At 39.9% G+C, this 26,085-nt stretch overlaps 1 protein-coding gene across 9 annotated transcripts in view; it reads right to left on the minus strand.

The window, feature by feature from the left end:
* The window catches only part of snap91a (synaptosome associated protein 91a), a 65,036-nt gene that overhangs the window by 14,361 nt on the left and 24,590 nt on the right, over window positions 1-26,085 (minus strand). For 8 of the 9 annotated variants that reach the window (XR_009794837.1, XM_061818669.1, XM_061818671.1 and 5 more), the window contains 15 exons: window positions 22,581-22,723; window positions 21,003-21,078; window positions 20,422-20,524; window positions 20,227-20,320; window positions 19,983-20,094; window positions 19,653-19,759; window positions 19,525-19,566; window positions 14,616-14,677; window positions 12,314-12,326; window positions 11,701-11,870; window positions 9,229-9,308; window positions 8,806-8,820; window positions 8,513-8,707; window positions 3,787-3,864; window positions 1,486-1,719 (listed from right to left, as the gene is read on the minus strand). Coding sequence is in view for 8 of the 9 variants with exons in the window: in XM_061818669.1 (XP_061674653.1) it covers window positions 1,486-1,719; window positions 3,787-3,864; window positions 8,513-8,707; window positions 8,806-8,820; window positions 9,229-9,308; window positions 11,701-11,870; window positions 12,314-12,326; window positions 14,616-14,677; window positions 19,525-19,566; window positions 19,653-19,759; window positions 19,983-20,094; window positions 20,227-20,320; window positions 20,422-20,524; window positions 21,003-21,078; window positions 22,581-22,723 (1,524 nt within the window). In the remaining variant the exon portion in view is untranslated. Of the gene's footprint in view, window positions 1-1,485; window positions 1,720-3,786; window positions 3,865-7,832; window positions 8,138-8,512; window positions 8,708-8,805; window positions 8,821-9,228; window positions 9,309-11,700; window positions 11,871-12,313; window positions 12,327-14,615; window positions 14,678-19,524; window positions 19,567-19,652; window positions 19,760-19,982; window positions 20,095-20,226; window positions 20,321-20,421; window positions 20,525-21,002; window positions 21,079-22,580; window positions 22,724-26,085 lie in introns of those variants that run through there. The other variant, XM_061818674.1, reaches the window with a different exon arrangement.

The raw sequence follows: 26,085 nt of genomic DNA on the forward strand, positions 1-26,085 counted from the left end.
TCAGTCACATTTTTGAAACCATCCAGTGTTTGCACTGGGTCATGAAACCTCGTAGCCAATGTGGCTAAACAGGATAAATAACTTCTTGCCACACCTTTGTGGAAATAGCCACGAGATCACGCCTGTATGTGGCTAAACCTTTTTCCACACTTAGGCAGTTGTCATCACAGGGAAGCCAGTATAATTTTTTTTTCTTTTAAACTAATATTGCAATCATAATATTCTTTTGGAGGAAGTTTGTTATCTTCACCATTATTCACTGAACATGAAAAATTCAATAGTATGACCAACACAACATTGGAAACAGCCAACAAATGAATCATTGATGTTGGCCAAGCCGAAATGTTATGATGAACTGATATGAATCATGATTTTTTATCTTATTATTGAACTGTAAAAAGAAAAACCTTCCATTAGAGTATTGACTTATTGATTTAACATCATTCCTTGTAATACTTTGTAATGATTTTCGTGTCCGTAGCAGTAGGACAGCTGTCTGTCAACCAAGTATAAAGTGGGGAGTGAAAGAAGTGATACTTTTTCATCACCAAGATAGGAGTATAAAAGCTGTTGAAATGGAAAACTATACTAAATATTGATTTACATCATTTACATGAAAGGTGTTGAGAAGATTCAATGTTATTGGATAATTTGAATGACTATCTAGAATTTCTTGCCATTGGCTGGCAACTAGTCCAGGGTGTACCCCGCATCCTGCCCTTAAGATAGCAGAGATAGGCTTCGGCAATCCCATGACCCTTGTAAGGATAACCTGCTCAGATATTGACTGGATGGTCGGATCTCCAATTTCCCAATTCAAACTTTTTAGTTGGAGATAACCATTAATCTAAATCTTTGGTGTCAAATATCAGTGCTGGCACTCTGTGTTAGTATGTTCAGTTAGTAGTCAAAGCAAGTGAAGCCACCTCTGCTGATAAAGAGAAAAATCTAGATTGGTGAGCTATGATTTTACAGGGGGAAAAAAAATGACTGTTTTATGATTTTTTTTTAATGCTCCTGCTTTTCATGGGTGGCCAAGATGTTTGCTTTAATAGCACTAACTTTGTTCACAGGAAGCCCTTGGGATCAAGATAGCACAACATAGTGTAAAAATCTTTTTTTTTTTTTTTTTTTAATGAAGCTCCTCAGCTGACCTCAATATAGTTCATTGGCAGCAAGATGCCATACAATGGTGCTGGAGCAATACTTTACCTGCTTTGGCCTCAAAAAAAAAAAAAAAAAAAGGGAATTTTTTGGTAACATTATGACTCTATGGATTTCATTTTTTAAAAATATTTTTAAACCAGCAAATGCCAAACTCAAAATCAGGCAGGGGTTCACTGTATTGAAATTTGAGATAAAGGGACTGACATTCTATTACCACTGTATTAGTGATGTATAAAGCAAGAGCAAACACAATCAAAACATCATCATCATCATAATGCTGAGTGAAAAGGAGAGCGAAAGGAGAGTGAAGGACATTACCACCAAAAAAATCTAGAGCCGGAGCGGCTGCAGACTCTGTGGTGGTGGTGGTATCTGTGGTGCTAGTGGTAGTGGTGGCAGAAGGTGTGGGGGCAGCAGCGGGGGCAGCGATGGCCGTGGTCTCACTAGAGGTGGGAGGAGTGATGGCGGTGACATCCTTATCAGCGGGTCTCATAGCGAACAGGTCCAACCCTGGAGCAATGTCTCCACTTCCTTCGGTTGTAGCAAAAGGATCTTCAACAAGAGCAACAGGACGGATGAAATGGAAGGGTTAGGTTTGTTTTGATAAGAGAAGAAGGAAGATGTGAAGGATTAAAACATTAAAAAAATCTGTGAGGCAAGGAGCACGTGGATATCTCAATTAGTGTTGGAAACAATCAAAGAAAGGAAACCCAGCACTTACATTATTGATTCCTTTATGTAAGTGGGATAAAAGGGTTCTTTCTTGTGGACTATTAGAGAAAAGTGATTAGTTGCAATCTTAACAGTACATTCTCTGATTGAATGTAATCTGGACAAATAGAAAAGATGAGGGAGGAATACATGAATAAAGGGGCATTTGCAATTCATTTTTTTGGGGGGGTAGGTCACATTTGTTAAAACTGGATGTATGACATGACATTAGTCTATTACAGAAATGCTCTGAGGGTGGGGGGAACGCCCTATATCTCTAATTTGACTTAAAAAAACAAACAAAAAAACACTGCACCCAGGGAAAAACAACTAATCGGAAACAGAAGGGATATCACAGTCATTTGCAAATTCACATCTGCACACCTCTTCAGTGACCCTTGACCATGGGCTTTAAGAGCTTTGTTGCATGTACATTAAAAAAAAATAAAGCTGCAAATAAATAACATTTAGTGTTATAGTAACACTCCATTATAAATACTGTGAATAGTGCTACCAACGTAGCATCCGTGGCTAATGTTGGGTCCTTTACAGTGGTAATGGGAGCTTAGTATTGCTGGTGCAACTATTTTGTTGAAGTTGGAGAGCATTTTCAGTGATTATTCTCTTTATTAATTGAACGCCATTATGAATGCCCATATTTGAAAATTTTGCTCATGCATGTTAGTGAGAGGTGTGGCTTTGGTAAGGGACTCAACGGGGAAGGGATTAGTGTAAAGAGGAAACATTCAATGTTTGCTTGCAGTTTTGAATCTTAACTCCCTCCATTGCAGGGCATTACTATAAGCCAACTGGAACTGAGACAAAAGACTTACTGCACACTGCAAGGTAGGGTCGAGCCCAATTAACGGGACCATCGTATAAAATAAGAGTTGCAGACGCACCCCTGCACGTTTGCTAATTGGCTGTATGGACATCCTGTACAGTGAGCCTGTACAAACGTTCAATGCTGTTTACACTGAATTTGTTACTTTATCACATTTGTTAAAAAGATAAATAGTTAAGGACGAAGCAGGTTGATAAAGAGACTGGATGTGGGTGAGAATAAAAGTGAGCTTCGCTTTTTCATCTACAGGTACATTATATATTATGAACTTAGCTACATTTTGATGTAAAACAATATTTGATGCTTTCTACTGTATATTATTCATGTGGCCAGAGGCGGCGTGGCAGACAACTTTATTGGAATTGAGGCTTTATATGCAACATATAATGTAGCTAATGTTTGTTATGCGGGAGGCTAGTATATAGTTTTCTGGTAGGAAGCTCATGGATAAACATTTGCACAGGTATAGAGTATAATCTAAAATACTGTGTATACACTGTGTTCCAAATAATTCCGCAAAATTTTAAAATATGCATATTTTTTCTTAGATTTTCCCATGTTGTTGACGCAAATAATTTTAAATTATTAACTGTGAGAGCATAACTGGAATATTTCTGAACATATGACAGTATTTTTTGAAAATGTAAAAATTTAAAATGCACTGTTGCAAATGATCAAAGACACCGGAGTTTCAATACATTTTACAGGTTTTAAAGAAGTAAAGTATATGCCGAATGTGCAACATTAGGAAGTCATTTACTGAAGTCCATGCTAACCATTTTAACATGGGAATCCTTGTTGTGATTGTATGTTCACATTTCTTACATCCATTGAACTTGAAAAAAATTCTGCAGGGGATTATATTGCTTGAATTTGTTTGCAGGATGTCGGAATAATTTCCTAAAGCTACTGTTTGAATGTGTATTACCTCCTACCCTCACAAATCTTTTGCTCCAGCCTTCCACTCTAATAAATGTTTTGCTTGAAGTTCTCAACAGAGGTGAGCGGTCTGAATTAAAAAGTAACATTTGGTTATTTAGATAACAGCTATTTTTTTCACCCACCAGATTCACCAAATGCATCAGTGGCAGGACCCGCAGCCACAGTGGCAGGACCGTCTCCTGGGGAAGGTGCAAACGCATCTAGGGTATCACACCAACACATCCCCAAACCATACATGGAAAAACAGATGGAATGGACAAAAAAATGAGAGGTCAGTATCGGGGGAAAAAGGGAGAATACAAGTAGTATGCAGCCCAACAGTTATTTCTTTGAGTACACCATCAATTCTGGGAGAGTTTGAAGGGGCTGCATAATGCTGCATTCAGTGAGATGAGGCAAGTTGTCACAAGTTGCTTGCACTCTGTGACAACTAGGAGCATGTTAAGTTCAGGGATGGAAAAGGTTAATTCTTTTTTTTTTTTTACTACAAAACTACAATTGGTATTCGAATTTGGCATGAGTGAATGTGATGTAAAGTACTTTTAAGTCAGCTACATGTTATCTTTATTAAGGGGCTCTAAAACTGAACACTGGAACGTTTTCTATAGTTGCAGACTTCAAATCAGTATCTAGAGAAAGAATTCCCCTTGAAAAAATAAAAGATTATAAAATGTTCAGCCAGATTTTCAAATGGTTTTAACAAGATCTTGGCCCACCCACATTTCAGTTGAAACCTTACTTGAGCTGTGACATCAGCGCCAGCAACAGATCTGATTTGCCCATACAACTTAATGCACTTAGTTGCCTCACAACACAAGCAAGCCTCTGGCATTATTGTTACTAATATCTGACGTCTAGAATTTTTTTTCGACAATAACGGGTGAAATGTTAAATGAACCCATGGAGGTTTGTTTTATTGAAATTGATCACTGTAAGGGTTAGGGTTAAGGTTGTCGACACCAGCCACCTGAGGTAAATGATTCATTGTTAACTAAATTCCATTTTGGATGATGATATGACACAGACGTCTATGACGATTTGTCTCCACAGACTTTGATGGGCACTGCTGCCCATCAACACCAGCCATTCCAGCACTGCGTTGGTACTATTTTATCAAGCTGGAATGCTTGAAAAAATGTTTTGAACCTTGATGTTGAACAGGCTTTCATGTTGTGACTTAATGAAGCCTTTTTTATGGTCATGGGACTCCGCTGAGCAAAATGATGATGTCCACACATAGTCATCGTGACGTGTTCATACAATTTTAAGCAGCGACCATGTAATAAATTAGCAATACGATAATAACTAGATAATGTAATATTGTCCTTTTTTTTTATTCTGATACTGGCTATGCAGTGAATTTGGGCTCCACTTATACCAGTGCTGACACACAGAGACAAGGAAGGGCCTGTTGATTTTGGTGATTAAAATAAAATGGGGCATTCCAAAGGGAATTAGATTTTTTTTACCAATTTCTCCAAAAATGGATTGATAACCAAAAATAACTGCTAGTTACATTTTGTTATGCAAAAAAATACATACAATCAACTTGTTACTGAAATGTGTTCTGAATATCGTACCGGGGAAACACCGACTGCCGGAGAAAAATTCCTTGTGTGTTTTTACACACTTTGGCAAGAAAAGTGATTCTGACTCTGATATAGACTATAAAAGCTCAGGAAAGCTAGAGATTCCAAAGATGTGTTGCTTTTATATTTTATTTCAATTTCCTGTGTGTTGGTTTTGTTTACTCATCAAAATTCCAGGGGACATTCTTTAGGGACTTTTGAACATTTTAAATTGTTTGATTTCACTCTGTACCTCTTATCTTTGGTACAGCTGCGAGATTTTTTAACTGCTCTCCTAACCTAAATTGTGAATAAAGAAATTTGGATTTTAAGTGCAATCAAGTTTTCTTTGTGATGCAGTTTTTTTTAATCAGACAGGATCATGTTTATTTAAGGATTTGCAAGAAAAAAGCTGCATCAAAAGTCAGTAGAGAGGTGATAGCAAATGGGGAGCATACCTCAAAATTGTGAGTCAAAATAGCACAATGGGTTAATTATAGTATCATTATAGTGCTACTGACACCTAAAGCATGATTTTTTTGTATGTTTTTAATTTTTAAAAAAAGGCAGCTGGAATGGACCCATCCTTTATTGACCACACATCATGATATTGTTGTATATGGATTTTTGCATCTACCGCCATGAAAATCCTCTCCAGGCATTTGTTTTGGAAAAGAAGCATGAAGTGACGTTTTTTTACAGACGCCTACACCGCCAGGTTCGTGTGTTTATACCAGTTTTATCAGCTGGAAAGTAGCTGTTTTTTCCTGTGTGTTAGCCAAAATGCTGTCTCATTGTATTGCTGGATATTGCTCAAACACTGGGGAGGTTGGATTCACTCTTCACACGTTTCCAAAAGACCGGCTTCATTGTGAAAAATTAATTGCACAGGTCCAAAGGACGAGAGCTTTGTGGGTTCCAAATTACAGGTAGGTATGTATAGAGCTACTAAAAAAAATAATAGATGGGGAGTACGACGTAATCCTTCTCCCAGAGCATAACAAAGATCCGCGAAATAATAACTTAATAAAGTATGTAGGTCAGGGGTGCTAAATGTGTCGATGTGCGTGGGCCGGATCGGGCGGGCAGGTGGTCCCCCCCCCCCCCATAAACCACCGGTGTCTGGACACCCCTGAAGTAGTTACTTCGCCCACATGGGTCCTCCTGAGTGTGCTACATATATACTGTTGGGGAGTCTGTTGTTAGTTAGAAGTGATCCGCATATCATCTAAATATGGCTCAAAACGATAGGGTAATATGGCCCCGGTCACTTCACTCGATGGTGTTCTCTTCTTCGAAAAGAGCTTCCGTGTCAGAAGGGGCGTCAGAAATATCTGAAAATCTCTGTTGTTTGTCTCCCATAGCAGGTGGCACAGCATCCTCTCAATAGCGACTGTCCCAGTGTGATATCTGCAAATGACGTTGCAGGCAATATGGGTGCCACTGGGATGTTGAGTGAGACTTCCCCAACTTTGCGCATGAATGGCATGCTCTCCACTCATTTTTTTTCCATATAGACATTGAAGTGAATAATATTATATGTAATTTTCATAACAATATCTATTTTAAAATAATAATGTATGGATGTCAGTAGCACTTTAATGATTAATCCATGCTGGAGTAAAAGTAGTGCAGTCTTGATTTCGCCAACAGGAGGACAAGTAAAATACCGATTGTGGCTCATATTTTTGGTATATGCATAGATGTGACTTAAGGGTTGAATTTGTTGGTCTATGCAACAGGCTGAATGATAGCAGAGCATCTTGTCAGCACATATGTGCACAGAATCAACAAACCATGAGATGTAAAAAAATTGGATCAAGGGTATGTATCGCTATGTTTTTTAAAATGATGAAAAACCCAAGAGAAAAAAACATTTTTGTCCAGGCCACTTCCAAAAGTTTTTGTTTTAAAATAATACTGTGCACCCCCCACCCTCCCCCTAACATAAACACACACACGCACATACAAAAGGGTTTAATTAGTTATTTCAATGATAATTAAGGGTTTGTCTTACTTGAACTGAACAACAATTAGGCCAAATGTATGTTGGAGGAATATAATGTTAAAAAAAGACACAAATTATACTTAAAAGGGAATTCCGGTGGTTTGCATTAACAATGTTTCCGATAGGTCACGTAATATGTACTCTATCTTGACAATGTGATATTAAACCCTCTCACATTTAATAGTGTTTTGAGAAGATTTTTATCGACAATTACGAATTTTCAGGGGTGCTGCCATTTTTGCGAGTCACATAACCTACGCGTGCGGATGTGACGTGTTACGTGCCGCAACAAAGGCTCGATTACATGGGACACCATTCTGGCCAGCGCTGATTTCTCGGATTTATCCTCATCTGGTGAAGAAATAGCAGTATTGGTAGATCAGGAAGAAGGAGGAATACTTCCATACAGATGTTGTACAGTAGTTGTGGATAAAAATCTTCTTAAAACACTATTAAATGAGAGAGGATTTAAAATCACATTGTCAAGATAGAGTACATATTACATGACCTATTGGATACATTGTTAAGGCAAACCACCAAAATCCATCCATCCATTTTCTTTACCGCTTATCCTCATGAGGGTCGCGGGGAGTGTTGGAGCCTATCCAAGGGGCAGGAGGCAGGTACACTCTGAACTGGTTGCCAGCCAATCGCACGGCACATCGAGACAAACAGCCGCACTCACAATCACACCTAGGGGCAATTTAGAGTGTCCAATTAATGTTGCATGTTTTTGGGATGTGGGAGGAAACCGGAGTGCCTGGAGGAAACCCACGCAGGCATGGGGAGAACATGCAAACTCCACACAGGCGGCGCCGGGATCGAACCCGGGTCCTCAGAACTGTGAGGCCAATGCTTAACCAGCTGATCCAACATGCCGCCTCCACCAGAATTCTCCTTTAAAATAATAAACATAATAGTGGTTGGACATTTAAAGAAATGCGTACAAACCCCTATTCCAATGAAGTTGGGACACTGTGTAAAATGTAAATAAATACAAAATACAATGATTTGTAAATCCATTTTCACCGATGTTATCCTGCAAAAATAAGATTAATGTTCAAATTTGCAAATCATTTCATTCTGTTTTTATTTACATTTCAACTTCATTGGAATTGGGGTTTGTATTATGCTTTTTTTTCTACAAGAGATTTATAATTCATTCATTACTACATTAATCATTACTACATTATTCAAGTCTTTCACAAATTACCAAACCTGGTGTGTATCCTAGTCCATATTGTGTCCTATCCACAGGTTGGACTGACTAACCTCCAAAAAGGTCGATGTCTCTAACTGATGATGAAGTTGGACCTGCGACAGAGAGGGAAGAGGGTGCTGGGATGGCTGGAGCCGTAGCAGCAGCAGCTGGCGTTGCAGCCCCTGCAGAGGTGCTGCCGGTATCGGCAGCAAGCTCTGTCTTTGCTTGTTCAGTCTCAGAAGTGCTGTTACTGACAGCGGGAGTCGCTACATGAAGAAGAAGAAAAACAAAACAAAACAGAAATTCAATGAAAAGGAAACAGAAGAAGGAAGAGAACTCAGAAAGTTGTCATGAGCTTACTCACCATCAGCCAAAAGGTCTGCACAACAAGAGACAGAAAGATGACAAGAAGGATATTAATCACGGTTTGTGGCAATTTTTAAGGCAATTCCAACATTCTGCAAATTGAATTAAATACAAACATAATGTTCATACTGCGGCATGTACCATGCAACACTTTTTAACAGCATTTGTTTATACAATATACATTATGTATGAATGTATAGTGAACCCCTGTTCATCATGGGGGGGATATGTTCCATACCCACTTGACAAGTTTGAAAATCTGGAGCAGAGAGGCCATGCACAGACACACATAAAGAACTATTGGTAAAAACAAAAAATCTGCGATACACCATAACGGCGGTGCCAATGAAGGACTGTGATACACTGCATATAATTTTTTAATGGAGCTCGGGAATTTGCTGAAACAGGACAATTTTCTTACCTCCCCAACCAGTTGTAGTTGAAGGTGCTGAGGATGAGGACATAGGATCTAAGTCCAACAGGAAGCCATCATCAAGGGCACTAGACACAGACAAAAAAATGCAGCAAGTACTTATTTTCTTCACTGTATACAACAATGATGCTGAGGTATATTAAAAAAGATACATAAAATTAATTAATAATGTGGAAAATGAAAAACTAACTATAAAACAAAAAAAATTACTATGAAAATGGTAAGTGAAATAAAATGATCAATTCAAGTTTTCTTTTCATCTTCTCCTTTTTGCTTGTCCCGTTAGGGGTCGCCACAGCGTGTCATCTTTTTCCATCTAAGCCTATCCTGTGCATCTGCCTCTCTAACACCCACTGTCTTCATGTCTTCCCTCACAAAATCCATCAACCTTCTCTTTGATCTACGTCTCACAGCAGCTCCATACTCAGCACCCTTCTACCAATATATTCACTTTCTCGTCTCTGGACATGTCCAAACCATTGAAGTCTGCTCTCTTGAACCTTATCTCCAAAACGTCCACCTTTGGCTGTCCCTTTAAAGGTCAAGTGTCGTCAAACGGATGATTTATGGCATATTATTAATGAAAAACCCACAGCCAATATGGTCCCATGTGTTTTTTTTCACCACAAAACATGATTTGACGTATACAGCTTTTTGTAACTCCCGCCATGAAAATCCTCTCAGGGATTTGTTTTCAAGAAGAAGCAGGACGTGACGTAAAGGACAGTGGCACCCCCTCGTGGACTTGTTTGATTCCATTAGTTTTTTCCTCAGGGAAGGTAGCTCGTTGTTCCTTCGTGTTAGCCAAAATGCCAGCTCATTGCATTGCTGGACATTGCTTGAACACTCGGGAGAATGGAATTACCCTTCATAAGTTTGAAAGAGACCCTGTTTACTGTGAAAAATGGATTGCACGGGTGCAGAGGACGAAAGCTTCGTGGGTTCCAAATAACAGGTAGGTGTGTATACAGCTCCAAAAAAAAAAAAAAAATAGTTTGGGGCGGACTACATAATCGGTCTCTCTCATAACGTAGCAAAAGATCCGTGTATGAAATGTGTTGATGTGCGCATAGAGCTACTAAAAAAAATAATAGGTTGGGGCGGACCACGTAATCGGTCTCTCTCATAATGTAACAAAAGATCCGCGTATGAAATGTGTCGATGTGCGCGTCGCCCACCCAACAATGTTTTGATAGTGTTCAGTGCGTACTGCGGCGACGTTGAACATACCCCTAAAAGCAACATAGCTCGGCTCCACCTCCTCCTTATATGCCACCACGGGTGCCGAAACTCAGCCACACCGGCTGAGGCACCGCGTTCGGCGGTCACAGCTTCTGCGAAGGCTGCGCGTCGGGCTTTGCGACGGGGGTGGCTCTGAGGCACCGCGTTCGGCGGTCACAGCTTCTGCGAAGGCTGCGCGTCGGGCTTTGCGACGGGGGTGGCTCTGAAGAACCCAGCCGAGAATGCGTTACTTAGTCGCGTGCACGCATAAAGATCCCGGCTCGACTGCGAGCACCTCACTAAAGCGGCACCGCTCGGCTCTGTCATAGGCCACACCGGCCGGCTGCGATGAACCACGATGGCTCATTTCCGTCGTGGGAGTGGATCAGACGGCATGCAGTTTGGCTGTGATCGGATATCATCTGAATATGGTTCGAAACAATAGGGTGATATTGCCCCGGTAACTTAACTCGGTTGTGTGGTGTTGTCCTTTTCGAAAAGAGCTTCGGTCTCAGAAGGGGCGTCGGAAAAATGCGAATATCTCTGTTGTTCGGGTTCCATAGTACCAGGCACTGCGCGTTTTCAACGGCGGAAGTGACGATGACGTCAAGGACAGAGGACGTGACTAGTATGGCAACCACTTAGATGTCGAGGGACACTCAATTGCACAACTTGGTGCATGGATGACGCGCTCTCCGCTCACTTTTTTTTTTTCGTATAGATATTGAAGTGAATACTGTTATATGTATTTTTCATTACAATATCTATTTTAGAATGTTTATAGGGATGTCAATCCCTCTTTAAAGAGCTCATTTCTAATGCTCTCCAACCTGCTCCTCCTAGAGTGAACATCCTCTTCCTTTCCAGCACCTCGAGCCCTGCTCCCTGGTGTCTCTTCAATGCCACCGACTCTAATCTATACATCATGGCTGGCCTCATGACTGCCTTCACTGACATGTCCATTCCAATCTGCACCGATCACGACTCCCTCTCTGTCTGGGGTGCTCAGAACTACTTCATCTAGCACCTTCCAGAATTTCTCTTTCACCTGTAGGTCACATCCTAGATGCAAGGCATACCTGCTAATCACATTACATCACATTTGTTTTCAGATTTTTTTTTTAAACAGGAAATTTCGTGGCACAACAATTCCACCACAGAAAGAGGCAATTTCCATCCAATAAATATTGTTAAACGTTAAATAAATGCAATATTTTATTTTCATCTCATGGCACTTACCTGCTTGGGGTAAGGGTGGGAGCTACAGCTGTGGGTGTTACAGAGGGTGGTGGAGGTTTGGCAGGTGGCCCGGGGCGAGGAGGGGGCCCACCGGTAGCAGCGGGTGGTGCAGGCTTGGGTGGTGCAGAAGATGGGGCAGTCGTTCCTGAGCTGTTGTTGGCCACTGTGTCCTGTTTAGTGACAACATGGTTGAGTGAGGTGCCGTATTTGGATACCAGTTTGCAGATTAATTCAGAATAAATGAAGATGATGGTGTGTAGTTTCAGTCATTCTGTCTTACTTTCCCCTTCTTTTAAGATGTAAGGCAAGGAGCCTTATTTGGTAACATATGAGGGGATCAAAAATGTTCATGCCCACCTCCTCGTGAGGGAGGAGAACAGGTGATTTGTCCAAAGATAAAATAAAAAATGACAACGATGATAAATACAATGCATTATCCAAAATAATAAAATCCTGAATACGGTACAGTATATCAATATTATAAAACATATTTATATATTATAAAACATATTTATGTAAAATCTCTTGCTGCATACTTCATCCTCACTTCATTTTAGTGTTCAATAGCCTAGTGTTTCAAGTCCAAATATGCAAATATGTTACTTGTTCTTACCTTGGTGGGTGACCTGCAAAAATAGTAAAAGCATATCAGTTAGAAAAGAAGCAGTCACAAACAGAATGTACAGTATCTTAATACTGCTAAGTGTTTTAAGTATTCCTAGCTTTTAAGCATACGGAATTTCAAACACATGAGGAAACATCTGGAATTGATGTCTGGAATTGATGTCTTCCCTCTGCAACTTACTGTAGTTACACCCATTTACACTTGAACGCAGTTTTATTTTATTTTTTTGGTAGGCAAGGCAAAGGATGTGTCAATTGTCCAGCCTGTACTCTTTTGCAAAAGTGGAGACTGAGAGTAAGTCACAGACTTAATGACAATGACTATACACTCACTGACAAGGCATTTGCTGCACTTCCACAGCTAATACAGTAGCTACATAAAAAAAACAAAAACAACCTTTACAAATAATAGTAAGTTTGTAAACGTATTAGAGTGGTATCACTCAAGTATCAATTAAATCATTTTGTCATTGTAAAGTTAACACTGTCTTGGATGGCATTCACTTTTACATGCTTACAGCTTTGTGAGTGTATAACTAAAAACCCCAACTCCAATGCAGTTGGGACGCAGTGAAAACTGTAAATAAAAAAAATGAAAATAATTTGCAAATCGTTTTCAATCTACATTAAATTGAATACCCTCCAAAGACAGGATATTTCATCTGCGTGCTGTTTATTTTTTGTGAATATTCACTCATTTTGAATTTAACAAATTAAGAAGATGGGACAGGAGCCCGTTTACCACTGTTATACGTCACCTCTCCTTTCAACAATACCAAATGAACATTTGTGAACTAAGGATAGTGACTGTTGAAACTTCATTGATTCATTCATCTTCCATATTGCTTTTCCTCCCTCGGGTTGCGGGCGTGGTGGAGCGCCTATCCCAGCTATCTTTGGGCAAGAGGCAAGGTAGACTGGTTGCAGTTGTTGTCTTCATACGATGGCATTTCTAAGTGTCGTTAATTTCTGGCTTTCATTTTGCATGGTAGGATTTTAACGTGCATTTTTAGCTCTAGCAACGAACTGTGTTGACTGCCAATAGTTTCTCGAAGTGTTCCTGAGGACACATAACAATATCCTTTCAACAATGATGCCTGTTTTGACTGCTCTGCCACCTAAGGGGATCATTGTAACAGACATTCAATGTTTTTTGGCCTTGCTGCTTATGAAGGCATTTCTCCAGACTCTCTTACTCTGTTGATCTTATAGACAATGAAATCCCTAAATTCCTTACAATTGTACATGGAGAAACATTGTTCTTAAACTGTTGGCCAATTTAGTAAAGTAGCCATTCACAAAGTGGTGAACTTCGCCCCATCCTTGCTTGTGAAAAACTCAACCTTTTGGGAATTGTCCTTTTACACTAAATCATGACATCTGTTTCCAGTTAGCCTGTTGATGTGTGGAATGTTTCAAACAGCCGTTCTTTTCCTCCTTCAACTAATAAGTGTAATTATAATGTGTTACTCATATAGCCCTTTTTTTGACCACTTAAAGATGCTTTACCATTCATTCAGTCCACAATCAACTGGTGGGGGTAAGCTACTGCCTCTAACTGCCCCAACTTTTTCAGAGGGTAATAAATTAAAAATGAAAGAATATTTGAAAAAAAATAAAAAAGAGAACAATAACGTTCATTAGTTTGAACATTACCTAGCTTGTATGTGTAGTGTATTAAATTAAGTATAAGTTGAAATGTCAACATTTTCCAATAACTGTATTGCGTTTTCATTTGTTTTACACAACGTCCCAGCATCTTTGGAATTGGGGATTGTAAAATAAAAAATGTAGATCCAACTTAAATAAAAAAATCCCTATTGCAGCAGAATTTGAATACATCTACAGTTTAGTAGTATTACATCGATGGCATGACTTCTTCAGATGGATATGGAAGTTTATATACTGCATTTAATTATTTTCCCTGTATTTTCATTACTTCTATGTAATGAAACAATGGGTAAAAATAGAGCATAAACACATGAAAACAGCTAATGCAGGGAATTTGAGTTCTTCAAGTGACAACTTCAAGTGAATACTTACTTATCCTCTCTGTATTGTATTGGGCAAATATCAAAGGAAACATTAGATATTTGGCAGGCAAAAGTTGATCAAAGTTGCTTCATTAAAGCACCCAACAATTTTTTTTTTATTTCGATCATAATTCAACAATGACATTATGTTTTTTTCCAATAAAACAAAACAAAGCAACATCAAGCCAATTATAATTAATCGCCAACATGTTATTGCCAACTGTTTTGTTTATTTCCTGCTAAAAGAAACACACTTACGGCTTTTTCCCTTCCAAAGTGTTGAGGTGAGTCTCCAACGATTCCAAGAGACTTTCTGGGGCCTATGGGGTAAAACAGAGAGACAAAAGAGCAGACAGTATAAAGTACTATATACTCTATTTAGCTTTATCTATTTGTACGTATATATAATGTATGTACAGTGCCTTGTGAAAATATTCGGACCCCTTGAACTTTTCAACCTTTTGCCACATTATAGGCTTCAAACATTAAGATATATTGAAGTTTAAACCTGGATTTGGATACAAAAAGTTTTCCCAAGCTTTCAACATCTCAAAGAGCACTGTGCAAGCAATGATATTGAAATGGAAGGAGTATCAGACCACTGTAAATACTACTACCAAGACCCGGCCGTCCCTCTAAACTTTCACCTCGAACAAGGAGAAGGAGAGATGCAGCCAAGAGGCCCATGATCACTCTGGATGAACTGCAGAGAGCTACAGCTGAGGTGAGAGAGTCTGTCCATAGGACAACAATCAGTCGTATACTGCACAAATCTGGCTTTTATGGAAGAGTGGCAAGAAGAAAGCCATTTCTCAAAGATATCCTTAAAAAGTCTCATTTAAAGTTTGCCACTAGGGAGACACACCAAACATGTGGAAGAAGGTGCTCTGGTCATATGAAACCAAAATAGAACTTTTGGCCACAATCCAAAACAATATTTTTGGTGTAAAAGCAACACAGCTCATTAACCTGAACACACCATCCCCACTGTCAACATGGTGTTGGCAGCCTCATGCTTTGGGCCTGGTTTTCTTCAGCAGGGACAGGGAAGATGGTTCAAATTGATTGGAAAATGAATAGATCCAAATACAGGACTATTCTGGAAGAAAACCTGTTGGAGTCTGCAAAAGACCTGAGTGTCACGTCCCATCGGAACGGGAGTAGGACCCAAATGCAGGACTCGGACAATGCAAGGTAGTTCGGGGAGAAACGTTTAATATTCCGTGGTCGGGGATCGAGCAGGCAGTCAGGCGCAGCAGCGGTAGTTGGATGTCGGGTGAAGAAAGCAGGTGAGCGGGCAGGCAGGAGTCGGTACACAGGAGAACGATCAAGTATCAAAGGAGTCAGGCTTACAAGGTTGGTCGGAGAACAGGCGAAGGTCGGTAGACACGGGTTGTCGATCAGGGATACCGGAGCACTCAAACGGGACATGAAGCTCAGCGAACTGGCGAGGACCAGTCGTCATCGGGGACATATAAATACACAGGCGAATAAGCCCGCATGAGGCGCAGGTGTGCACCTCCCAATCAGCGCAACCGCGCGGGCACTCGCACAGCCCGGGCTGGAGCGGCAGGATAACGACACTGAGACTGGGACGGAGATTTATCTTTCAACAGGACAATGATCCAAAACATAAAGCCAAATCTACAATGGAATGGTTCACAAATAAACGTATCCAGGTGTTACAATGGCCAAGTCAAAGTCCAGACCTAAATCCAATTGAGAATCTGTGGTGAGAGCTGAAGACTGCTGTTCACAATTGCTCTCCATCCAACCTCACTGAGCGCGAGCTGTTTGCAAGGAAGAATGGGCAAGAATTTCAGTCTCTTGATGCGCAAAACTGATATAAACATGCAGTTGTAATTGCAGCAAAAGGTGGGGGTACAATGTATTAATGTGAGGGGGCCGAATAATATTGCACACCCCACTTTTCAGGTTTTTATTTGTTAAAAAGTTTTAAAAAATCCAATAAATTTTGTTCCACTTAACGATTGTATCCCACTTGTTGTTGATTCTTGACAAAAAAATTTAATTTTATATCTTTATGTTTAAAGCCTGAAATGTGGCAAAAGGTTGAAAAGTTCAACGAGGCCGAATATTTTCACAAGGCACTGTATTTTCAACATTGAGGAAAATCAGGCTTAAATGTCGAATTGGAATTGACAATGGTGTTATTTCTTGTGTTTTGTACTTCATCATTGGTTTTGAGCTCTTTTGTTCATATCATACATTATCATTACATCATATTATTTTGGACATATGCTTATTGTGGCGGCACGATGGAGCAGCTGTATAGCGTTGGCCTCACACTTCTGAGGACTGTGGTTCAAATCCTGGTCCGCCTGTGTTTGCATGTTCTCCCCTCGGCAATGGAGGCGTTCGACCATGTCCCTCAGATATGGCTGTGGGGGATTGCTTCGTTAGTATAGGGTACCGAGCTCACTGATACGGGCTGTTCGGTACAACCGGTGTCAGAGTTTGTGTCCGTGTTGCTGGCAATAAGTCGGACTTGTTTCTAGTGAGAGTTGGACTCTGCTAAGGCTGCTCTTTGTCACCGATTCCTTTCATAACCTTTATGGACAGAATGTCTAGGGGCAGCTGAGGTGTAGAGGGGGTCCAGTTTGGTGGTCTCAGCATTGCATCTCTGGTTTCTGCAGATGATGCGGTTCTGTTGGCTTCATTGAGCCATGATCTCCAACTCAGACTGGAGAGGTTCACAGCTTAGTGTGAACTGGCTGGGATGAGAATCAGTACCTTTAAATCTTCGGGTCGGCGATCCTGCCTCAAGTGGAGCAGTTCAAGGTCTTATTCATGAGTGAGGGAAGAATGGCAGGCAAGATCGATAGGCAGATTGGTGCAGTCTGCCATGATGCAGACTTTGTATCAGTCTGTTGTGGTCAAGAAAGAGCTAAGCCGAAAGGTAAAGCTTTCAATTTACCAGTCACTCTATGTTGCTATCCTCAACTATGGTCACGAGCTGTGAGTCATGACCGAAAGAGCAAGATCCTGGATACAAGTAGCCGAGATGAGTTTCCTTTGCAGGGTGTTCGGGCTTGCTCTTAGATTTATTGTGAGGAACTTTTGTCATCTGAGAGGAGCTCAGAGTTGAGCCACTGTTCCTCCACACGTCCCACCGGGAGGAGATCCCGGGGATGAACCAGGACACACTAAACGGGTTAAGTCTCTCAACTTGCCTGGGAACGTCTGCACATCACTGCTAAAGATACTGCTCCGAGCTCGGATAAGCAATAGAAAATGGATAGACAAATGGATGAGGGTTATGATTAGCGCGCACCGAGCAACACCACCGAAGCCAGCTGAACTATGTGCATGGTTTGGCAACTGTTTACATGAACAGCTCATCGGTCGGTGACCGGTTTTGTGGTGATTCACAATTTTAATCTCCGTTGCACAGTGAATTTATGTTCTATCTTATATTTAATCAAAATGCAAAGAAGTTCTCCCTCACGGTGAAAAGACATTTGCAGGTTTGTGAGCCACACCGCTGCATTGCTTCCACTGACGCCGAGAGAGATTTTTGCAGTTTCTGCAATTCCATGTTTTCGATTTTTCAAACAAATGTAAATATCAGACAAATGCCACATAATGAAATGTAGGAAAAAAGATTTGTGACTGCAATGTACGTTCAAATGACTGGAGGTGAGGAGCTTGCTTTCGAATATCAACACGTTTCTTTAAATTCACGCAACATCCTTTCGACAGGTGGTAGGGTTAAAGGGTTCATATTATGGCCGCCAGACTTAATAAATCACATAGGTGTTTTATCATCTGAAAGCAGTACAGCATATTTTACTTGGATACAGCAGCCGATCATAGTGCAGTGGTGCATGTCCTGCAGCCAGTAATATTGGAGCAGCCCAACCCCTGCCAGGAAAGTGCATGAGAATCCCAATAATGCATGTAGGAATCTTTGTAGTGCTTCAATCTAAGAGACGGTATGTCCCCTTTCCGCTTTGTGTCAATTGCAATTAGTTTCGTAGTTTTTTTCCATTTGGTGTTTTGTTAATTTTCTTTCTGAAATGTAAAAGGTTGATTTTGTTCGTGTTCTGAAATTTTAATATATTTTGTTATGTTAATTTGTTTTTTGAAATGTGTTTCAGATTTCTTTTGTTTTATGAAATGTAAATTTGTTCGTTTGTGAAATGTGTTTTGTTTGTTGTTAGTTTTATGAAATGTAAATTTGTTTTCTCATTTCTTCATTTCCATCCATCCATTTTCTTTGCCGCTTATCCTCACAAGGGTCGCTGGAGTGCTGGAGCCAATCCCAGCTGTCAACAGGCAGGAGGAGGGTACACCCTGAACTGGTTGCCAGACAATCACAGGGCATGATTTGGTTATTTGTTTTATAACATTTGTTTAGGTTTTTGTTAATTTGTTTTAAAAGTGTCTCACAGTTTTACTGTTTTGCACTTCCCAGCCACCATAAAATGCCCTTTATCACTATAGCAGCAATTCTCTACTCTTAAACTAAAACTTCAAATGACAATAGTCAACTTATGATGGGCACTTCAAAATACTCTCTCTCTCTCTCTCTCTCTCTCTCTCTCTCTCTCTATTCTTTCAGCTTGTCCCGTTAGGGGTTGCCACAGCATGTCAGCTCAGATAATGCTCATATTTGTTTGGCACAGTTTTTACGCCGGATGCCCTGACGCAACCCCTCTTGGGGAGTGGAAGACCCAGTGAGAAACAAACTCATGACCCCTGGTTTATCAAACCAGTGCTCTAACCACTGAGCTTTGGTGCGCCCGGCACTTCAGAATACTAACCTCACAAATAATATGCATGATGGAATGGGATGACATGCCAACACAGTAAAAGTCAATGAAATGGTACAGTAATGTAATTCTGTCTTGTTGTCTCTGCATTAAAAAGCTGACAATAACACTGGCTCAAGGATCTGGGAGACTGGCACGTATTCATACCGACATTTAATCCAATTGTCATATTGTGCAGCACATCACATTTAAATATAGCGGGACAAGGTTATAAACTACTGCATGTATGGGTGACTCAATTTCATCTGATACATGTCAAGAGTCGGCGGTTAAAGTGTAACTATAATAATATTTGAATGATATTTTGATTTCATTGCTTTGAAGCACAGCTATGAATAACATACGGGGAGACAAAGGTGTAACCAACTTACCTGAGTGAGTTCAGGTATGTCGTTTTTATCTATTCCCACTTGCTGGAAAAGTAAAAAAAAAATAATCTGAATTCAAAAGAATTTCGACTGCTAAGACACTGAGTTTAATGTGCAACTCCGCAGCCTACCTCAGCAATTTTGAAGAATTCAGATACCCGAGTCATGCGAGTCAGAAATCTTTTGTAGATCTCAAGTCCATCTTTACACTGGCTTCTCTTCATCTGGAAAAATTTCTCTAAAAAACAGTGGTGGTGGTATTAAAATACTATATGTACTGTATAGCTGGGCTGGTGGTTTTCTTCCCCCCCTCTTTCTTTCTTTATTGGAGGAACAAATTGTTGACATAAAAGACAGGAAGATATTACACGAGGGTACTCAATCAATCAGTGGTCCCCAGCTTGACATTCTATTTTATACGACAGTTAACATGTATTTGATGGTGTGCAGAAATACTGTACCGAGGAGATTGATGATCCCATCATTGTAGCAGGCATATAACTTTATCAGGTCTTTAAACAGTAGAAGAAAGCAGGCATTAATCACTCCATTGTTTAATTCCGGTTGATGTACCTTTGGAGAGAACAACAATTGATGGGCTCAAATAAATTTGCATTCTATGATGTGACTGATGAGTAAGATTACTTTTAGAGACAAATAAATGCAGTGAAGTGTTCCCTGCTATTTGTAGTAAGTTTAACTCACATCAAAGTCCAGCAGTGCATCAATCTGACCCTGTAGGATTGGCATTCCTTTTAGCAATTTCTCTACTGTCATGGTTCTCATTGCTCCTTCAGCTCTGTGATGGAAAGGGAATAAATAATATATTAATTGTTACTTTTTATTTTCATTATTTTGTTTACAATAGCTGAAGAAATGATATAAATGATGAAACTGTACCCTTTCTTGACTCTCACAAAATCGAAAGACATCTGCCTGTAGGCGAACGACTTCTCATTGAGATAGCGGCTGTAGCGTCTGATAAAGGTGGACATGTCGTAGCCTGAGGAAGACACACATAAATGTGCACACAGACAAGAGCAGGGGTCTCAGTTTTGTAACTTATAATGCTAGAAGTAATCAAATGAATCAAAACACTTCCCGAGGGTGCTATTGAGAGCCACCTGCGCTCCTTAAGCAGTATTTGCACAGTAACCTTGTGCTTGGAAAACGAGTTATTTAATGTAATAAACAGCAATGTAGCTTGAGAAATCTAAAGTTTGTTTTCTATATTTCACATTCTGTTATTGATACAAGGGTGTACTGTATTGGAGTTATGAACAGAGACTCAACTGAGACATTCTGTTAAAAAGGAAGGACATGAATTAATTTATCCTGCATACGATCAATAAACAGTATGTAATACATAGATGTATGATGTCACACACTGCATTAAATGTAAGTGGCAGACAAATAAGCATTGATTAATTTTATAATTAAGGTTGAAGAGGTTTAAAAAAGCGGAGTTGGTAAACACCCACCATGTGAGCCTGTTTTGTCCAAGAAGTTGGCAAGGTTGAACAAAGAGTTCCTCGATGAAAGGAACTGCAGAAATTTCTAAGAGGCCACACACATCAACATCACAATTACAAAGAAGTGCGGTTAAAGAAATAGAACCATGATGCATACTGCAATACATTGAATTAACATGTACAGTGTTATCTATTATATAGCTTAGCCCCCGCCACGTTTTGATCACATTTAAACTTGTTAAACCATATTTAATCTTATTAAAACACTTTTTAAACAAATTGTAAATGAGGTTGAACACTCAAAAAATGCAAGCATAAAATGTAAACATATATTGCACATATTATACTGTCTGTGTACATGGCTGTGGCAAGCGGGGCCTGGAGGAGTTAAGAAATGTTGGTAAATCTACATGTGAGAGTCTGGCTGGTAGCTACTGTATGAGTTACAACAGTTCCAGTAGAACTGGGTGCATTGCGTTTGTTTTATTGGTCTCCTGGTATTGAATAGACGAAGCAGGGCAAAATGATTCATATAGCTCATTTCATGTGTAAGGTAAATCATTGTGCTTTGTATAATGATTTTTAACAAGAGTAATTAAATAATTAGTAAGCAATCAATTTTAATTTGTTTAATTTGTGTATAATACACTTTTCAAAGATCTGATTGGCTCGACCGGTATTGGCGGGTAATTAGCATTTTATGTTTATCAGCCGATCAGTTTTCATTTCATAATTTGCCGATTTGGATTAATTCTGATCAAAGACATCATCAATCGGGTCTGCAAAAGACATTTACTCCGCGTCACATATTAATCTAAAAGCTAGTTGTTTTTTTTTTTTTGTCACCTGTCTTGTGGCATAGTACTGTAACTATCTGATGCCCAATCAAATTTTTTCAATCTGAGCTCAGTGGTTAGAGCATTGGTTTGGATCATGAGTTCGTATCTCACTGGGGTCTCCACTCCCCCTGAGGGATTCCGTCAGGAAGGACATCTGGGGTAAAAACTGTGCCAAACAAATGTGAGAGTTAATCTGAGATGACACGCTGTGGCAACCCCTAACGGGACAAGCTTAAAGAAACTTACTTAACAGTGAAAAAATACATCAGTGTGGGACAATTTTGACGTGCTTCAAACAAACAGCATGTACTTTATGTGTTTATTTATTTTATCTGTGCGTTGTGGGGAATGTCATCTAATTTCCCAGCCAATCACCTGACTTGAATCTAATAAAAAATCTATGGAATTATCTGAAACTCGAGGTCCATAAAAGATGCCCATGGGACCTTCAAGATTTGAAGATTGCTTGTGTGGATGAATGGGCCAAAATCAGACCAAAGCAATACATGTGACTAGCTTCGCCATAGAAGAGACATCTTAAGGCTGAAAGTTATATAATCGGAAATCATCACAGTATTTTCAGTAGACTGCTATCGGATGAAAAAGTTAGTTTTTCATCTAGTTTTTTTTTTAAAGACTTCTTTACAGTGCATTTATAGATGCAAATGACAGTTGAGTACTTTGCTGTACGATTACACTGTACTGTTACTTAAGCAAGGTATCAAGAAGAAAAGGATACATGTGTCACCTCATTGCCGTGCACCATGAGATGGTGGGTAGTAATCAAGGCCTTGAAAACTACCACCCAACTGGCATTGCCTGCCCTCTCTATTAGTGTATCAGCCATTTGAGGGATATTCACACTGGAGTCCTGGGAGGCCTGAATGAGGTCTGGGAATTAGAAAATACAGGACTTTAGAGGATGGCTAGTGCAGGTGAAATGTGCTTAATCTATCAGAACCCTTTTATCCAAATCAGGACGACACAAACAAGTGCAGTAATTCTGAAGAGGATGAGATGCTTCGAGATGACAAAAGAGAAGATGCCATAATAAAGTTAACAGCTGCTTAAATGGGATGGTCACTCTCATATGCACCATTAGACATAAGCTTGAAGACCTTTGTTCAATTGACAAAATTTTCTATGCAAAATAAGTCACAATTTTCTGATTTGATGTTGTGTTTCTGTTGCGTTTGTGTGGGTTTTTGTGCGTGGGTGAGTATGCTGGTTTCCTCCTACATCCCCATAATAATCTTGTTGGGTTAATTTAGGACTCTAATTTATCAACTAGTGTAATGTGAATGTGATGGTTCTTTTATTTTTATAATCCTATGATTGACTTGTTCTGAGTCCAGCGTTTACACTACCACTCGCCTGAAGTTAGGTGGGATGGACTCCAGTTACCCACAACCTTAATGAGGACAACCACCATGGAAAATTGACAGGTGCGTGTATTTTTTTTTAAATAAATTTTTGTATACTTTTGTTTTACTTGCTCTATGATGTTTGATCATGTACTGCTGTAAGAATTAAATTTCCCCAGTGTGACTCAATGAAGAATGATCTTTCTTAGTAGCAGATGTGCCAGTCCATGAAAGAGAATTCTCTGTGCCAGTGCAAAGCCAAGTTAATGTCCATTGATCCTGCAGAAAGTTTGAATAATAAACTCTCATGGTTAAAAGCAGAAGACTATGCTTTAGCATGGTGGCATTCTCCACCAATCAAAATCAGCCATTGTCCATTTCCTGAGCTGCTTATCCTTACAAGGGTCACGGGAGTGCTGGAGCCAATCCGAGCTGTCATCGGGGAGGAGGCAGGATACACACTGAACTGTCAGCCAATCACAGGGCACACAGAGACAAACAGCCGCACTCACAATCACACTTAGGGGCAATTTTGAGTGTCTAAACAATGTTGCACGTTTTTGGGTTGTGGAGGGAAACTGGAGTGCCTAGAGAAAACCCATGCAGGCACGGGGAGAACATGCAAACTCCACACAGGCAGGGCCGTGATTTGAACCCCGGTCCTCCGAACTGTGAGACCAATGCTCTCTCTACAGCTGCGTCACAGTACCGCCTCACCCACAATCAATCAAATTATCACAAGTTATAAAATATAGCAGTCAAATGACATTACCATGACCAAAATATAATGCTTTTAAAGGAATACAAGAAATCACTTACAGTATATGAAATTATTCACAGACAAATGTGTTTTTAGAACTCCTGTAAACACTAAAAATGTTAAGATGTCCATTTGACCGATGTGATCTTAAAAATGTGATCTGATCTAAAGGGGATCCTTTTAATTAAATAAATCTCTCTAGCACTTTTTGACACTATGTCATTGACTCAAAGGAGAGAAAAATGTACAGTATTTAGAAAAGCGCTGTACAACCTCTGCCTGTAGTGAATGAATCTGGATGTCGTGTAATTTCCACCTAGAAGAGGGACAATGAGACTGTCCACTGTGGAAAGCATTAGAAATTGCATGACCACAATCATTTTTATTCAAGGAAGACTTTTCACTGAATAATCAGAAGGAATAAGCATCTAGCACAGTTGCAGTATGAAGCTGCATTAATCTGCAAGTCTCTGGTTTTACAAACTGCAACAGTTTTGAACGAAAAACATCTGATATTCAGAAAAGGATTCAGTACCATGTGTGAGGTTTTCTTTCTCTTTTATGTAGAGAAGCCATGAATGACAGCTAATAAAGTACTATGCATAATCTTTGGTGTTCGATTCACATGTATACTGGTGCATATCCCATCTGATTTGGAGTAGAGACAGGGAATGCCACACCCTGGACTGTGGTTGTTGCAGACAAAATATGTGTAAGGTCGCTTAATAGTCCAGCCTACAGATCAACCATGTACCTTTCAACAATGATGGCTGTAAATCCTGTCTTCCATAGTGAAGCTGCAAATATGCACCCATACAACACAGAAGATTGCCAGCCCTGATGAGTCAACAGTCTGCATCGTCCCACACTTCTCTAGTGCGTGTCTCTCTCACGCTTTGCTTCCCACTGAGGCTGGCAGACAGTAGCCTTGATTATTCTATCACTATGACACAATGGCTGCAAAAACAAGTGCCACACCCCGCTGTAAAGCATGGAATAGTATACAATGTGTAGCTCTACACTGGCATTCTGATTGGTTAGCTAGATGTGTACTGTACTACAATGGGTTTGGGCATGATAGTGTCACTAATGGAGTGCTCAAATGAACAAATTTCATCATTGTAATTTGTATTGGAATTGATGATGCATTTACCTTGTTTTTATTGTGTGTCGTTTGAATTACATAAATTACATTCTGATTCTTTTCAGAAACATAAATAAAACATACTTCTCACTCTTTAACAATGTGATGAGAATTACACTATACAGCTGTTTAAATAATGCTGAAAAAGAACAGCAAAACAGTGAGTATGCTGTAGCTGCTTTTGGCCACAGCCCTCACCCAGGCACTCACTCAGACTTGCTGACCTTGCCACCTTTTAAAAGCGGATTAAACCCTTCCAAATTTAAAGCAAGAATATATTGTATGTACTAGAACTAGTCACTGCACAGTACTATGAACAATATTGTGAGGAAGAAATAAACATGATAATAATTCAATGTAAGGGTTAGGGGGCACCATGTTCCTAAAAACATTAGCACCATAATGCTCAATCAAAGTGTCAGCAGAATTTTTTTCCAAAACAAAATAACAATAATGAGTGAAAGTAATTTAATTAGATATAATTGACTTGTTAAACGTGTACCACCAGCACTCTGGTGGGAACTGCAAAAGTCTCAGGCTGACAGCATCAAAGGTGATTGAGCAGATTGGGCTCGAAGACCTTTGAAGAAGACTCCACCGGAGTTGTGCGCTGACCTGGCACTCACTGGTAGACTGGGAGGAAGAGGCCTCCCGGCAAAACGCTTACTCCTAACCACTTAGCCCCTTGGGATAGGTACCGAAGTCATTACTACCAGTACTGACTGATGTAAAAATCAATGTGTACCCTATTTGGTTACCTCAGTGCGCCTGTTATGACTACGGAGAGTGGAAGAAGAAGAGTTAGCTAATTTCCAAAGCATGCTTGAAGCATTACAGATAAAAGGCCTCATGTTGGTTCACTCAATTTCAGAATAAACCAGCACGGATCCACGAAGCTCGTGAGGGCCAGAGACAGCGCAATCTTTACAGGAGACTTTGTCATCTTGTCACAAAATTGTGACCTGGTGTTTAAGTTGGCAGAAAG

The sequence above is a fragment of the Syngnathoides biaculeatus genome, chromosome 5 (assembly GCF_019802595.1).
Source record: "Syngnathoides biaculeatus isolate LvHL_M chromosome 5, ASM1980259v1, whole genome shotgun sequence".
Lineage (NCBI taxonomy): Eukaryota > Metazoa > Chordata > Actinopteri > Syngnathiformes > Syngnathidae > Syngnathoides > Syngnathoides biaculeatus.